Source organism: Erithacus rubecula (genome assembly GCF_903797595.1).
Source record: "Erithacus rubecula genome assembly, chromosome: 5".
NCBI lineage: Eukaryota > Metazoa > Chordata > Aves > Passeriformes > Muscicapidae > Erithacus > Erithacus rubecula.
Window position 1 is genome coordinate 21,115,581 of NC_136687.1, and position 17,478 is coordinate 21,133,058.

The window sequence follows — 17,478 nt, forward strand, 5'->3', positions numbered from 1 at the left end:
ATATTATTCTGATTTTGTTTCTGATTATCTGGTATTTATTGCCACTATCTCTGGATAGCTGTGAGTTATTTTAAACTTTAATGCTCCCCTGGTTCTCTTTTTCTTCCTCAGATTAACACAGGAATCCCTAATGAGAGATCTGAGTTGCAGTTGAGGCAGTGCTCAGAATTTTGTGCTCTGCTTCCAGAGAAGAGTGCTGCATTTCATGGGAAAAGTGAGGAAGCAGCATGTCTCTACTACTCCTACACACTGTCTTAGAGCCATTGCAGCATCTGCCTTCCTCAGGGCAGCTCTGGGTCCAACACTGCCAAGATCTAGAAGTAGAAAATAGATTGCAAATCCCAAAGTAGTAGGATTTGATCTAAAATAAAGTAACACAATCAGCATGTTTGTCATTACTTTTCTTCCTGTATTATTTCTAACTTCCTAGGTTGCATAACTGCTTCAAAGAGCAAAAGTCAGAGGTATCCATATTGGTCATCAAAGACCAACAGACTTGGAAACTGCTTTTTATTTGTTCTGACTTGCTTGAGATACATACAGTATACAACTATCCATTAGAAAACAGAATTTACATTTTAAAAGTTACACAGGTTACACACTAGTTTTACTGATTCTGATTTTTAGATGATTTCAAATTACCTTAGAAATTGATAGGTGGGTGCAGTCATATATCTTACATAAAAACTAGAAGACAAAGACAAAAGTTTACTAATGATTGCTATTTATTTTGTTAAGTCAATAAAAAGTGCATAGTACAAGCCCTTTATCCCAATCCAAGTACTCAGTAAAAGATTACTAGGAAACTGCAAATGGCACAGATGATTTTTTTGTTTGGCATAATTCAGATATTTTAAACCACCGATTTACATGAAGTACATGACATCATCACTCCTCCTTTTTCAATCATGAATGTTACAAGGCTAAGTGATCTGCAGACAGTGCATGAATACATATGATTTCTCATTTCAGAGTATAGTAATTGTGTTAAGCAGACTCTAAAAATACTATTGTTTTAACAAAGTTAAGGTATAATTGTAAATTTCCTTCCATATTTCCCAAGTTGCTACAACTTGCATCTCTTACTAACCAAGCTTAAAACCATAATTACAGTACTGATCATATCCTGGAGCTTTGCCCACCACTAATCTCCTCTACACTTCCCAAAATTTACCATTTACCATATCTGTAACCATGATACAATTATTTAATCACAAAGTACATCACTAAAGGCCAGATTTCTGCCACCCTTACTAAAGCTGCTACTAGTACATTATCTCAGAGTAGTTCCACAAACTTCAGTGCAACTACTTGATGAGTAAGGCACTATTTAACACAAATAAGAGTGGCAAAATACAGTCCTATGGTTACTTACTTTTATTTTAATTAAGAGTGCTGAAGTTTATATCTTGGAGAGAGTATCTGAATTTAAAAGGCATACATTTTGATGTGGGATAGTGGCCTGGCTCTTTAGTAAAACATTTTACAACAAAATATTTCCAATTTTTTTTTTCTTTTACATAGAAAATTTAAAATAGCAATTTACATGAGGAAAGCATACATGTATAAAATCACTGGGACAATTAGAGGAATTTCAAGCAAAGACATTTCATTTAAAAGTAAACCACAACATTCCTCTGAACAAAAAGTTCATTTGCCAAGACTCTTAGAGCTGGGTGCACATGGTAAGTTTTATAAATACATAAACAGACATTTCAGGGAGACTGATCCTTACAAGTGAGGAGTATCTCCTGTAAATCTCACCAACTCCCAATAGGATGAGGAGTAGTGCTGTGTCTGAATAGAAGCCTTTCTCAGTTGGCTTTTTAATCAATTGGAAGCTTGTTTTATGCCTCCAATATTCTGGCCAAAAATCCTTGGAGAAAAAAGGTCAGTGTGGGAGGTTATGTTTCCTTGTGAGTTCAACAAAATGATGCTGTATTACTTGTTCTGAACAGTATCCCAAACATAAATGTACATGGAAGGCAAAAAGCAAGCACTGGCATAGTGCTTGTCCCAGTGACATCTTTACACAGTGTCTGTGGCCTGTACATTATTAGACATAATGGGACAAATTCTCTCAGCTTCTTTCCTGCAGTTTCATTGCTTTACATGCACTGATGTCACTGAGAGCACCTGGCCCAATCTTCTTAATTTTTTATTTTTTTTTAACATGCTCCTATGCTTGGGAGCACACTATTCCATAGAAATTCAAAGGTCAATTACACAAAATTACAAAGCCCTTCTTCAGGTCTACACTGTACCTTTACAAGGAGGCTTAGCTGGCTCATCATTTAACCTGAAGTGCAAAACCTTGCATCTGTCAACCATGGGATCTGATGTGAGATTTCTGTTAGAGACCATTAATACAAACCTTTTTGAACTTTAAGAATTAGCTCCTTCAGCTTCATAACTAAAGTCCTCATGAAATAAAGGTTTGTAGACTAAGACTTAGAATTTCCATATGTCTGTTCTACTGACCTTTAAGGAAATAAGTATCATGTTGGTAACATAAAAATTCTTGTAAATGTTCTTTACATTATTCTGATCAATTTTTCATATTGAACAAGAAAAATATACAGTGTTGTTTTTCTGTACATCTTTAAAATGTTCTTAAATTAATGTACATAAAAAAGTAATTCCCATTTGCCATAATGGGAGAGGTGCACAGGTGTGTGCACAGCCACACACACACACTTAAACAAATCACACATACACACAAATATTAGAGGGAAGAGACATGCCATATGTAGTCACCTGCAGGTTTATAATTCACAATTACAACTAGTAGATAAGGATGAAATGTTAAGAATTGCTGTTAACATAGAGGTGAAAAAACCTGAATAATCCAGTACATGTTGTATACCAAAAGTTGGTAACTACAGTAACTTCTTGGTATGATTTCATCCTGTCCAATACACATTACATCATGGCTAAAAACTTGCTAAAGTATCAATTCCAAAAAGACTATGCCAGGACAGAAAATTCTACCAAGTTCTTACTAAATTTCTCAATTAAGTCTGTAAGTAAACACCTCTGGGTTTAGAGTACGTTTTTTGACAACATATTGAATAAGACATATAATTTATTAATGAAAATGGCTAAATAAACTTTTTTGGTGGTATAATCTTTTGTGTAAAGTTCCCAATATATAGACCAAAGCTTTTTCAGTGGCAATCGTCACATTCACTTACGTGTGCGTACACACACACAGAGTATAATTCTAGTGGACAATCCATGCTTTTGCCAGCAACCCTGAAAACTGTGTTAGTGGTCCAAAGACCAGAATAAAAGCTGCTCTGAAACCAGGGCAAATATAAAACAATTTCTATTTTTCAGCACATAACTAAGTACTCCCAACCATAATGTAACTCTCAAAAGCATATTGAAGAAATATTAAATAATTTGAGATCAGTAATCTTCCTTTCTTCTAGATAGACTGGGATTGAATTTTTCCTTCAATGCATATCAGAAATCACAGCAAAGAGATCAGGATCACTGTAACAGAGAGAGACTGAGTGGAATGTCCATAGTAACAGTAACAACCAAAAAACCCCTGCAATGCCTTACCCTTTTTCAAATTACAATCTTACAGGAATTGCAGTATCATACAAAGCAAAAATTAACTTAAAATTGAAGTTGCTAAAAGCAGTTCATGAAGATTACTTGTGAATGATAACTCTGCTCTATATAAATGAGAAAAGAAAACCATATTGAGTGGGGTTTAGGAGTAATATGGTCACTTCGTTCATTTGGTCGTGCAAGGTTTTAGCTGCTGAACTTTTCCAATTGTGAATGCTCTAGTCCACTGGTGGGGCTGGTGGTTCTTGTCCCTTGGGAGAAGAAAGGAGGAAAAGAAAAAAAAAAGCAGGTACAGAATTAGAAACAGTGCTTCACATAGGAGGAAGAAAATTCTTCACAAAAGAAGAATTCAGAAGTGTTACATTGTGTTTTCTTTCATGGTTTTTCAATATCCCTTAAAATGATTAGAGTAAATGAGCATCAAAAAACTATACCTTTTCCTGTATTAATAGAGTTTTTTTCATGATCTCACATCTAGGACAAAGATCATCCTTCTCAAAGTACCATGCTGTAATTTTATTTACTGACTTCTCTTAAAGCTGTGTTTGTCCCCTTTCACCCAAGAAGGCAGGGGGCAGTTTCAACCAGGGACAGAGAGTGTCCAGAGGACACTGCACCTGCTCTATCCCACAGCAGGCCTCACACTTAGCCTTCATGATTCCTTTCACTTTGGTTTAACTCATTTTAATTTTTGGTGGAGTTCCAAGAAAATACAGGGAAAAAATTACTTTGAGATAATGTGTAATAAACCAAAATGGATGCAAGCCATTACAGAATCTCCCTGCAGGGCACTCGAAGATGCACTTACATTGTGTTGGCTGGTTGGCTTTCCGGCTGTGTTTGATCCTCTTAGATTACTAGGTCTCAGTAAGAACAAGACAAGTGCAATCACCACCCAGGCCATCATTATCATGGCAAAGCTGATGCCATTGTCACTGGAGGAGTTTGGTCCTGGCACTACAAATGAGGAAAACTCAAGTTATAACAGAACAACAGCAGAGTTTCTTTTCCCCAAGTGAAAACAAAAACACAATCTCAAAAAAAATCCCTGAAATATTTTTCAATTAAGTGTTCTGATTAGTCCCTCATTTTGACTTTGAGACAGTAATACTGTTTTTTAAAATCACATTTCTTATCTGTTTGAAAAGAGAATTATCATTTCACAATATTTCACAATATTGGCATTCTCAGAATTATCACGAATGTTTCTTAGTTCAAATTAACTCCTAGTGAACTAGAGATGACAAACACACTCTTCACATTTAGGAAATCAAACTCAATTTTTTAAGAAATCAAACTTGATGCAAAATATATTTATGTAGAAAACCCCTCCATATGTATGTTGGTCTTTGTTTTTTTGCCTCCAACAAATAAAACAATAAGACTAAACTGATAAAAGCTTAGGGTCCATTGTTAGGCCCTACACAGAGAACATGCTAATTCTAGCTAATTCTAGCAAGAAGGGAGCAAAGTAATGGTAATCAATTTCTCGACTCTAAGGTATTTCTTGAGAGTTTGTTTGAAGATGTTTCAGTGTCAATATGCCTGATCTCCATGACTGATCATCCAGTTCATTCTGCTAGCAATGTATCTGGCAGGATGCAAAAAAAATGCTGCAGATATGTGAAGCCCAGGAACACAACACAAAAATTTTAAGCCAAATTTCCACATAGAATACCTGAAACATTAACACATGGAAAAAAATTTAAGAAAATACCTTCAGGCTGGGAATGGCTGGTTGATCTGTTTGGATCAAGAAACTCTGTACATTTTAAAACAACTCTTCTCCTCTGAAGCATAACTTCAAATAATCAAACAGTAACTAATCTTGTCAGCTGAAGTGTAAACTCATGTATAGATAATTACCTATGGTACTTACATGAATCCATTTATCATAGTGTCTAAAGGCCTAACATCTTCATTAATGATCTAGATGATCAATTGATACAGAGCAATTAATTCAAAGCCATAATGAAGAGCCTTCAGAAAGATAAGAGCTATTCTATTTTATTACTCAAGATGAAAATTTTAACATCAAGAAAACTCCACAGAGATACTCATATCTGTCATATTTTCAAGTTGTCTTACATGGATCACCTGATTACAGAGTCAAGTCTGGATTCAGTAATGGTTGGATTGTTCTTATTTAACATTTAATTGATAACCTATACCCTGCTGGAATCATTTCCTTGAAGGTTAACACCCTCATCACCATTATCCTGGCTAGCATTGCTAACAGAGGCTCTTCTAGGGAACCACAGCAGAGGGGCCCTGCAGGGAAGCTTACAGCTATGCCATTCTCCACACTGCTGCTCTGGGAATAAGATTTCATGACTTGGGGCTGTTGGACTGATGTCCTTTACTGACATCACATGCACTCAAAAATGTCAAAGAAGAAAAAAAACCCCACGTATTAAAGAATGTTTCTCACATGTTTCTCATCATGTTTCTCACAGTACAAACACCATCATTAACATGTATGAGCAAATGAAACTGCTTTTGCCTTTTAAATGTCCAAAATATAGACATTGCAAAACTTAAGAAGATGCTAATGTAGATGAATTTTATTATTAGAATTATATGTAATTACAGCTAAGAATTCTTTTAAAAATCTGAGAGAATAAAGTGCTTTGTATATGAGGAGATATCATCATGCACAGAAAATAAATAAGAATGCTATAGCCTTTAATTCATCAAACTCTTACACATTGATTTTGAAAGCATATGGAATTGTGAAGGTAAGAGTTTAGACCCTTCAGTTTTGTTGACCAAAATATTATTATTATCAGCAGCATATAAAAATATTTTAAATTTTTGAAAACCTTTACATATGCAGTCCAGGAGACTAGAATATAATTTGGCATGAAAAGTACAACTGCTGTATTTTGAGGTTTCCAGACACCATTAATAGCCACTCTGAGATTACCTTCAGCAGCAAGAAAGAAGGCCTTAGGTACCTGCTTTGGCAAATATTTCTGGTAGAAGGCTGAAAATTGAGATGACTTGTTACTCAGGATTCTGCTTATAATGCAGAGTAGTCCAACTGCCTTCTGGAATTTTTGCTGAACATTAGTGCACTTAGGATCTGTGGTGGCCAAGCAAAAGTTGGAGTAAGCAAAGATGCCAGATCAGATAATTGTACAGGCCAGGGAAGGCAGCAGTAGGGACCACAGAGGGAAAACACAGGCTTTCATAGCAAGACACAGTTCTTTCCAGCCTGTGTTGTAATACAGTTCAGATGGAACCAAACGTGCTGAAACATGTCCTGAACTAACTGGCCCTTCATTACCTATTCAAGACATGCCAGACAAAATAATGTTAACACTTTCCAAGAACAATTAAACCACATCTCTCACTAATGACCATGTGCAAGGATGTGAGATATTTCAGAATTGGTTACTTTAATCTCTTACGTGAAGAGGATAAGCAGAATTTCACACAGCTGGGATTGAATCCAGCCCAAAGCTTTTCAAATCTTTCTATCACAAATCTAGAGAACAGACAGGAAGCTATTTCAGCTACTGGAAGCAGTTATATGTAGAAGACAACAGTCTTGCTAAAAAAACCTCCATAGAATAATCAGATAAAACCAGCTTATGGATAAAGAACAGTTGAATGAAGAAGGTGAAACCAAACAGGATGGAATTCATAGTGATGGGCAGTAGAAAAAAAAATACATCTTGTTTTTAAGAATTTGCAGTCACAGTGCCTTTATCTGTAACTGGTATTTTTTTCAAGTAATTTAAAAGTGATGTTTTGATTCCTTGAAGAATAAAGGTTACCCTAAGAGCACTGTGAATGGTATTTTCTAATATTTTCAGATGGATGGAAGATAGTCCTGGTCTGAAATGAATGTTCCTGCCACCACCCATTTTGATGGATGGATCTGGTTATTAATCTCCAGTGCTCCAGAGACACCAACTAGTACAGAATTTAACAGTACCTATTCCCATGTCAGTGAGAAACATGACACACAGTCTATAACCTGCCCTTCCATGCAATACTGAATCTAGCCCAAGGTCTTTATTTTCAGAGTATCTGGCCCTCTGGGCTTGGCACACATATATCCACACACTTCAGAATGATGTCTGTGAGCAGTTCTGGCCCTGTGGTTACCTGGAATTTATTGTTTTTACAGCATGGCTGAATTATCTCTCTGCAGGAGAAACCTTTATGAGGAGCTGGTCTGAGATTGTGGGATTAACAGCCATGGGAGTTAGTGACTATGGTGAATCCTATCTGTTGCTCCATGTATGAGATACAGTTTTTGGACTTGCATTTTCCAACAGAAGCAGAGACTAGGCCATGCAAACTAGTCTTCTCTCAGAAAGAAATGGGAAATAGAAAAAAAATCCTTTGTGACAGATGTTTGCAGATTGATTTGAGGTTCTAGAAGGCAGTCTAAGCTACTAAAATTATGAGTTTGATAAAAGCAGTTTTTAAAGATTAAACATCAGCCAATTCCTGATTGTGCAACTGAAATCTCAAGAATACAATATTAAAACTACTAAGTGCCCGTGTCAAATACCCTTACATGAATTTACTTCTCCTCTTAAACTGCAGTTTTTTCTTCAGAGTGAGGCTCTAAAGAAAAAAGAGATATTTAACTTCTTTTACTCTACAAGTGTATTATATGTGCTGCTTTTTGTCTGCCCTCTTATGGTAGAAATATCTTCCTCTGGAGTACAAACAGATCGACCCTGGTAAAAACTGTTAAACATATGCATTTGGGAAGGCAAAAGCATTGACTTGTGTCTTCTTTTCATGCTTGTTCTGTGAAGGAAAAGCATAAAGCTGTATTTTAGAAGGTATTTTAGAAGTGAATCGTCAGGTAGGACAAAGAGCCCATGGGACCTTCAGCAGATAATGCCTGCAAGCTGATACTTGCAAAGGCAGAGATAAGGAACCCAAAGAAAGCCAAAATGGACTTGAGCAGAGGAAGGAAGAAGGGAATTCCCAGAAAAGGGAGGGAAGAGTTGGCAGACATTTCAAGCTGTTAGGTTAGGCTGCTGTGACTGCCCTACGTGAACACAAATCAAGATGAATCACAGATACGTATTCATTTTAAATTGCATAAAAATTTGGAAGTAGAGTAGACAACATCTGAGACAGTCATCTCTGACCACATTACAACCTAGCAGAGCACTGAGAATGGTGCTGAAAATATAAATGTGGTAAACTGAGGTCACAACATCTGGGAATTGCTAGAACACAGAGAAAAAACTGAGGCAGTAGCTCCTCATTTCCTGTGACACGGAAGGCTGACTGTGAAGGGCCATGAGCCATCGGAGCAGATCAGCACCAGCTGGGATCCTCCCTAGGCTGGATGAACCGCTGATGTTGCAATTGCACTCGACAGAAAACTTCATGCTCCACTTGCATTAGACAGAATTCAGAAAAGAATTATTGCTCTTATTCCTCATTTCAAGGGAAAATCTAAAATCTTCTGATTTGCTGAGCATTAGCAATCTCAACAGAATATTAAATTTGTTGCCTATTCAAAACTTACAGCCTTTTCTTTTCTGCAAGGCACACACTGAAATTGAGGGAACACTAACCAGACTCTGACACATGCTTTAATGTCACAGCAGATACTCTGATGGAGAACCAGCAGACAAACAGCCATCAAGCAGAGTGCCCAAATACTTGTTGAAGTGGTGCTCATATCTTCCTGTACCTAAATCCAAAAGCACTGGTCCTGACCCTGGCAGGAAACTCTGCAGGGAAGTCACTGTGACATAATGGTGCCAACAACTGTAAGTAACAATTCATAGATAATAACACCAAAAAGGGAATAAGGGACTACTGCCTTTATATGGCTCAAAAAACCAAAAAACAAAAAAATAAACCCCCACAAAACCCAGAAAAACTGAAATAAAGGGTTGAAAAAACAAAGCATGCTCAGGAAGAATCAACAGAGAGTGTTTCTGAAAATTTCCATCTGGTAGCAGCAGCACAGCACATGATGCTGCTGTGACATTGGCTGATCCCCAGCCCTGATGTCTCCCAAAACAAAACCATGTGCATCTCATCAGTTATTCCACAACCTTCCAACTTAAGAATCTGTGTATGACAACATTCCTAGTTGTGCTTCCAGAAGGAAGACCAAATTCTGGGAATGAGCAAACTGGTGAGAGTGAAACAAACTTGTTCATATTGAGATTCTGAAATGAAGAATCAAAGTCAACAAGTAACAGGAAATGGAGCTGTGGGACCTAGGGAAGAGGAGACCCACCTCAAACATAAGCTCATCACTATACAGCCCATAAAAACAGGATGAAGCAATGGACAGAAGACTGGCCCAGAATAATTTTAACATGTTTCTGAAAAACATCTCTAGAAACTTCTCCAGGCTCAATCTGTTTATTTTTGCCTTTGACTCCCAGGGTCTTACAGACAAGCACAGCACAGCATCACAGAAGCACCACAAAATAATATGACAAATATGCAGGCCGTGTCACTGCATCAGCAGAAAAATACCTTTGCTAGAACTAAATTTAAGGCAATATAATAACATAGGAAAAGATCTACTCTGTAATTTTTTGCTCTGGTTTTTGAAACAAACCACTGGTTTGGAACAATTGTTGCCAAATTGCTTGCATCTGCACAGACAGTTATTGCAAGAATCTTAGAATGGAAAGCTATTTGTTGCAAACCATTTGAATCCCCACTGTACTATAGCTTAGTAACATTAAAGCTATCCCACAAGCTTTGTGCCCACACGTATCAGAACTTACTCATTTATACAGTCTTTAAACTAAAAGCTTTATAAATACTGATGACTCAAGACACCCAAGGCATGAGTGAGAATGACCTACCATTGCTTGGTTTTGACTGAAAGCTCAGAAAGCTCCACATGCTGTCTGTGCCTCCTTCTAATACAGAAAATATTCCATCTCCCATCATCTGCCTCTTTACCTCTCCTATATGCTTGTGATTAAAAAAAATACATGGAAGTCTAAGGTGTGGGAGACTAAAGAATCTACCCTTGGACAGGTGTATTTGGAAGAGGAGGATGGACCTCACAGAGAGTGTAACTTGCAAAGTCCATAAGGAAGAGTAAACCAGCAGCACCGTACAGCCTGTGTGCACCACACCATCTTTTCCTCAGGGATTATGTGGGACAGCTCAGCTTTCCTCCTTCAGCTCAACATGGCACTGAATCTGAGACTGTTTCACACTGGCAGAGCCCAGTGCAAGTCTGAGCTGGCTGCCCATCTCTAAACAGGTTTACAGAGGAGTGAAGAGAGAAGAACATGAGGGTGGACGAAGGCATGCACTCCCTCCAAGGTGCTGGAAGCCCTGCCTGCACTACTCCTAGACCTGTAAAAGATACAGGCACCAGCAGCTCTTGCTTACAAAAACAGTGCTCAGGTGGTCTCACTGCTCCCTCCAAGCATTACAGCAGTCCTGATGAAAGCTGATTGAATTCACACACTCAGTTGGTAAAGTGATACAGGAAAAATGGATCCACTTCACTTTTATTTATAAAGATTTGACAACATTCCCTCTAGCTCACAGAAAGTGTCTCAGGGAGTGTCTCAATGCCTCAGGGTATGCTCACATTACTGCATAACCTCCACACAGCTATGCTTCACTGACGATTCTGGTAATGTTTGACTGACCTAGTACTGTTTACTAGGAGAGGTTTTTTGATGCATTTCACAGCAAATTCCAAGGAAGTGTACACATCAGTCATCTTCTTCATTAACTACACAGACACCAGACCAACAGAGATGCAGTCATGGTGTATGTCAGCTTATGAGTCAGAGCCTCCTCCTCCTCCCAGTGGAGTAGAGGGGTCACAGTACTGACAGTACATCACCCAGCCCCAGCTGTGAACACGTGTGTGAGTCTGTGTGTGCCTTATTGTTAGCCTACAAATAGGCTGCTCTGAATCTGAGGAGGACAAATAAAGCACCTTCCAAATTTTCCCCTCTAATTACCATATCATCCTATTTGTAGGCTAACAGTAAGATTCAGTAGTACTTGGGGCCTGATTAATGGTTATGCTAACTTATTGATACCTCATCAATGCTGCTTCTAATGTACAAATGTTCATCACATATTCTCAGAGATTACTTCCCCAGCATATCAATTTTATTACTGTAGTATTTGATTTAATGTAATATGTTCCTATAACACTAAATCAACTGCTGCATTTTAAAGAACAGTCAGACTGTGTTTTAATTACTGCTGTTCATTTCCATGAACCTGACATAAACAGATACTCACATTCCTGAAGGCATTCTGTGTCTGTGCAGTATGACTGGGATTGTCTCAGCTGAAACAGAGAAAAAGAAAAACATGACACTTAACATAAAGTCTTGGCCGGCTTTTATTGTAATCAGGATTTAATATATTGTCAGAGTAAAGTTCAAGTATAACTGATCCTTTAATGGATCACACTTGGCTTATGGTACATGAAGAATCCCAGGTATGGAGATAGTTTCTGAACACTATTTACATAATACATTTAAATCACCTGCTTATAGTGTTATTGCTTCCAATTCAGCCATTGAAAACCTTTTAAAATTCAAGTAAAAAAAAATCTGTAGTGATATAGGAGTGATTATATACAGATATACTCTCTACAAATATTTTGGGATTTATAATGGACAGGTGTTCTTATTATTATCTAGATCAAGTAACATTAAAATACCCTGTGAGTACATCATTACAAATGATCAGATTGTGATAATGGTTATTCACAGAGAAGCAGAATTATTATTTAACATTTAAACTTAGTACTTACTATTTTTCCCCAAGACCTTTTTTTTTTTTTTTTTTTTTAAACAAGCAGGTTTTAATATGTATTTTACTGTTTTTTCTTTACTGGTGGTAAAATTTAAAACATTTTTGGTGACAGCAATGACCATTTGATTTACAGACTAGGTAAGCTTGCCAATTGCAAGAAAAGTCAACACTGGCTAACCTGCAAATCAGTACAGCTATTTTACAGATGACAGAGCCAAAAGAGGAATACAAATATCACATTCTTTATTAGAGAAGCTAAATGGATGGGATTTAATGCACGGTGCAATGGAAATAGATTCTATCCTCTGCTTAAGTAAACTACATGGATTATTAGTAAAAGTATTTAAAAGTACAGAATTGTTACACTGTCTTGGTTAGAAATGACATTTGCTTTTTCACAGGTTTTATGACACAGTTGTGTTGCAAATTCCAAAACTTTTTGTCACAACAGGCTAATCTGTTTATTATCAGTGTAAATATATGAATATTAAAGAGAAGAAAACCTGATGTTCTTTATGTAAGAAGTACATGAATCATTTCCACAAAACCCATTTACCCTTGTATTGGCATAACTGATTTAATGTATGCAGTCATATTGTGCAAAACACATCAAGGAAACAGATGAAGTACTGAAGAAGGAAGACATCTGGGAAAGAGTAAGTTCTTCCCTTTTTTCATGAAGATTGTCAATGACTGACACATTTGAAAAGGGGAAAAATGTAATTGGAGATTGATCATATTAATTCTTTTATCAATATATTAAGATCTACTAGTAAATTTGCTGAGACTACAAAGAAGTCTCTTAGGAAGGATTTTAGAAGGCTGGATTTAACCTTCAGCTATTTCTATAGCTAAAAACAGTGTCGAGGAAATTCAGGAAGAATATTTGTCTTTTCTACTAAAGGAAAAATCTACCAAACTATGCATTTCCTGTCCATCTTATATAAAATCTCATTTTATTTTAAAACTTTGGAAGTAATTTACGAAGGGGAGGTTTTATCCTAGCAATAGTACCCATTTTAAATATTCGAAAGATTTACGAACTGGGAAAACTGGATATTCCTACACCCATATTTTAAAGAGCTCAGCAACATAATTATCTTCTGTTTGTAGAAGAGTTTAATTATGAGAGGGGCTTAATTTATAATCCCTACTTAAAATCCGTTTATAGATATTCAACATAGAAGGATGACCAGAATTAAAATGGGCAACAGATATATAGTTAGAAACACTGTACAAGCATCTCGTTATCCCACTCTGTCTCCATGATGGTTAAGTCCTCAAATATCTTATCTAGTCTGCCTGGGGATGTTCTAGCCACAGTATCAGTTATCTCCCATTCTAAGTGTCACACTCTTTCCAATGACAACTTTTTTAAATGTTAGGATGGCTCTCTGAGCCAGGTAACAAATATGTTTCTAACAGCTTGACAAGAGGCTGCATATTGTCATTGTGGGATGAAACCCAGCAGATCACAAAAAACAAGCAGCAGTAAAAAGAGTTTTTTCTTAATTCACTTGGGTCAACAAGTCCCTTACTGTGTAACACAATATGAATCTGATTCCTTGTGGTCACTCATTTAGTCAAAAGACAAGAAACTATTCTGGCACGTGTATAAAACGCTTACGTAAATTGAATGGCTGGGAAAGGTAATGCCTTTTGCTGAAACAAGAATCTTCCTTCTACCAATGAGCTCTCTTTTGACAACAACACCCTTTAAGGAACACAGCAACTGTTGGGAAAAACTGAATGTGCAACATCTCCATAGCAAGGCCATTGAAAAAAGGAGCAATTATCAGGGATTGGAAATAAACAGTCCTTTGTATTAAGATTTTTCTAATCCGATATGGAGGTGGAGTTTCAGTGAAAGTTTGTGGAATAACGGTAAAAAGTTGAACCAGACTTCACCTGTTCTCAATAAAACCCTCAAAAAGATGTCAAATACACTCAATGTTTTTCATACTGGGAACACTACAGAGCTGATGAGAAAAATCTGAACATGCAAGTAATTCTTCAAATATGTTAACTCCTAGATGCTTGAAAGACATTATTATTAACAATTATTTTCATTTTATTAATACTTCAGACATCCTTGTGTGGCTGAAAGTGTGAATTTAGTGGATGATTAATAGCTGACTGTCTGATCTAACGTCTACTAAAGTCAGCAACAGCCTTTTCATCTTTTTCCATATACTCTAAAACAGACCCTTAAGAAGAACACAAGGCAAGTGAAACATCAGGGCATATTCAACAAAACAAGAGAGTGAAAAATGTTACAAAACCAAATATTTATACTATTTTATTCCATTTAAACAAAAATGATTATATCTGAATTTTAACATTCTCTGTGCTGTTTGTCATTCAAATATAATAAATGGTTTAGTGCATGTAAGCCAAACAATGAACTACTTTATTTTTTATTGTCTGAAATGAAGTAAACACGAATTGTAAATAGCATGAAAGCTAGAAGAGACCTAAAAAGAACCAAAAATTTAGTTTTAGTACAGTAAAACTTGAAAAAATAAAAGTAAAAATACTAATTACAAATGTATATTATTTAAAATACAAATGCGAACTTTCATTTCCTTCAAATACATTTAAAGTGTTGAATAGCCTAAGTTAAAGTAATTTAAATTAATAATCCCCAAAGCACAAGAACTCTTGGTCAATAGGAATATTTGGTTTCTATGAAACTCCTGATAAGTTCCTGGAAGAGGCAGCAGTGGCTGAATGACAGCAAATCAGTGCCCACTTACTGACATATTGTGAATGTAAACTCAACACAACACTAAGAAAAAAGAACAAACCAAGTTACTTCCAGTGGTAAGAAAAAAGGCTCTTTCTCCCTCTTTCCTCATGACACTCAAACTTTGCATTGCAAAATAAAAATGGCATATTTCAAATGGCTCCTAGTTCCCATATGAAACTGTTCTTCCTTTCTCTTTCTTTTCCAAAATACACAGTTTTTAGCCTCAGTTCACACAAACACAACAGTGTTTAGATGCTGCTCCTTTGAGATCAGGACAGTTTTAACATACCATCTTGTGGATCAACAGCATCCACCCATCAAGCACACCTGAAACCCGTGTCCTGCTGCTCCACTTTCAACAGATGCCATGTCATGGTAGCAGTCTGCACAGTTTTTAGCAATGAGAGCCTCCACTTTTTACATCCCCAGCTGTGAACAAAACCTCAACAGTCACAGTAAAGGGACACTACTGTTCGCCTCTGAAAACTCTTTTGTGAAGACACCATATTAAGTAAAGTTTGTTTTGTTATTTTTCATGTGCACATGAACATGCCACTGTGTGGTGAAAACAGGGTGTGAACTTTTACTGCATTTTAGCTGCTGCACAAAATCACTGAATTCCAAATGAAATAGTAAGCCCAGTGAAAACAGTTTCATCTAGCTAAACAGAGAACTTGTTTTTCCAACACTGGGACCACAGCCACCAGGACAATTTCAGTCTTCCTTGTAAGAAGTTAATTTGCACTGCTCATCACAGATACCTACTGTGGAGAAGGAAATGCACACTTTGTCCACCTCTACAGTAACTCATTCTTACTTCAATTCCTCTGCTTCCTCTTCAGAGGAGTTTAGTGAAACTCTTCAGGTGAGTTTTCAGAGTTTGCTGTGCCGGAGTTCAACAGCCTCACAAGATTGTCCTGCAATCTCAGGTAGACAATTTTTTTTTTTTTTAAATTAAAATCAATAGCACATTACCTGAAAAAATATTCAGGGTTCCTATGTAGTGTGAACATTTCTTTAAAGTTAAATGTATTATTTAAGAGTTAAAAAAAAAGGACAGAGTTTACAAATATGAGGAAAATACCAATGATCAGACAGCTCACCAGTTAGTAATTTTTCAGGAGAAACAGAAGAATAATCCCTATCCAAAAGCACTTTCCAACTTCAGAAATGGTGTACTAAAGAACAACAGGACTAAAGGCAGAAACAAAGTGCAACCAGCAAAGCAGTCTAGTGTGAATGCCAGATAAGGTGAAAGTATATTATTAGTATATTATTTATCTAGGGATACATAAAATAATCACATTTTAGAATAACTTTTGAGTCTGCTCAAAGAAGAAATAAGTCCTCAGAAAAGACAATAATGAAAAATTGTTAAGTTCATGAGACAGGTCAGGAAAATATCTCCATACAAGAAATTGTGATGGATGAAATCCCATAGAGATGTGTAGAAGAAATAGATGAAACAGGTACAGGTACAAAGATAAGACAGCAAAATGGATAATGGTGGAAATGAAAATAGTTAGGGAGGAAAGCAAGGACAAATAATTAAGTTGATATGGTCACTTATTCCATGAATACAAGTAAATTTAAAATGGAATCATAAAGACCGTTGATAGAAAATTTTATGTGGTAACAAGGGCAAAGTATCATCCCTTGTGAAAATACTTTTTTTGCTATTTAGACCAATTGGAAGCTCTGCTTTTGCTCTCCAACAATGCCAGAAGGTGACAACACAATGGCATACTCTTGATTGCATTATCATGCTTCTGGGTAATGAAATCATTGTTTCAAGCTTTGTTGGCAGCCACGTCTGTTCTCTCCAAACTATATAAACAATCTAGTAAACAACATGATAAATAAATTGCTATGGTAGGATATGCCAGTCCTGAATACATGCCAGGCTGAAAATTGAATTGCAGCATTATCTGTAAGAGTTCAGAGTTAAAGATGCAAAAAATGACACCTACATGCATTATTTCCGCTACAAGCTGGCAAAGAGAAATAAGAGGGTAAGAATGGCATACTGATGGAATTTAATTGTCTCTTAAACTACATTAGCTTCTCTTAAAGGAACAAGCAAGGAAAAAGTGAACACTGTCTTCCCCACTCCTTCATCTTCTCTGTGTACATGCAGAATTAGAATAAGTGATTGATCATACAAGGACAGAATAACAGTTCGCAATAAAAATGTAGAGCTCTGTGAAATGTAGAGTTCTGTGAAATGGCAAGTAATTTTCTCTCCAATTCTGAGTGAGAGAACGATGGTTGCTACATTTCAAAATAATATTCCTAGATTACAAACCAACTTTTAAGACCCAGAATTAGCAACCAGTTCTGAAAGAAGGAGAACATTAGCTTTCATATTGAAAGGCACAACATTTTATGGA

General features: G+C 36.5%; 1 protein-coding gene across 2 annotated transcripts in view; it reads right to left on the bottom strand.

The window, feature by feature from the left end:
* Positions 1-707: 707 nt before the first annotated feature.
* The window catches only part of SMIM14 (small integral membrane protein 14), a 37,663-nt gene continuing 20,892 nt past the window's right edge, over positions 708-17,478 (bottom strand). For both annotated transcript variants that reach the window (XM_079305750.1, XM_079305751.1), the window contains exons 3-5: positions 11,818-11,866; positions 4,391-4,539; positions 708-3,833 (exon numbers count right to left, since the gene is read on the bottom strand). In XM_079305750.1, coding sequence (XP_079161876.1) covers positions 3,801-3,833; positions 4,391-4,539; positions 11,818-11,866 — 231 coding nt within the window. In that variant the 3' untranslated portion in view covers positions 708-3,800. The remainder of the gene's footprint in view (positions 3,834-4,390; positions 4,540-11,817; positions 11,867-17,478) is intronic.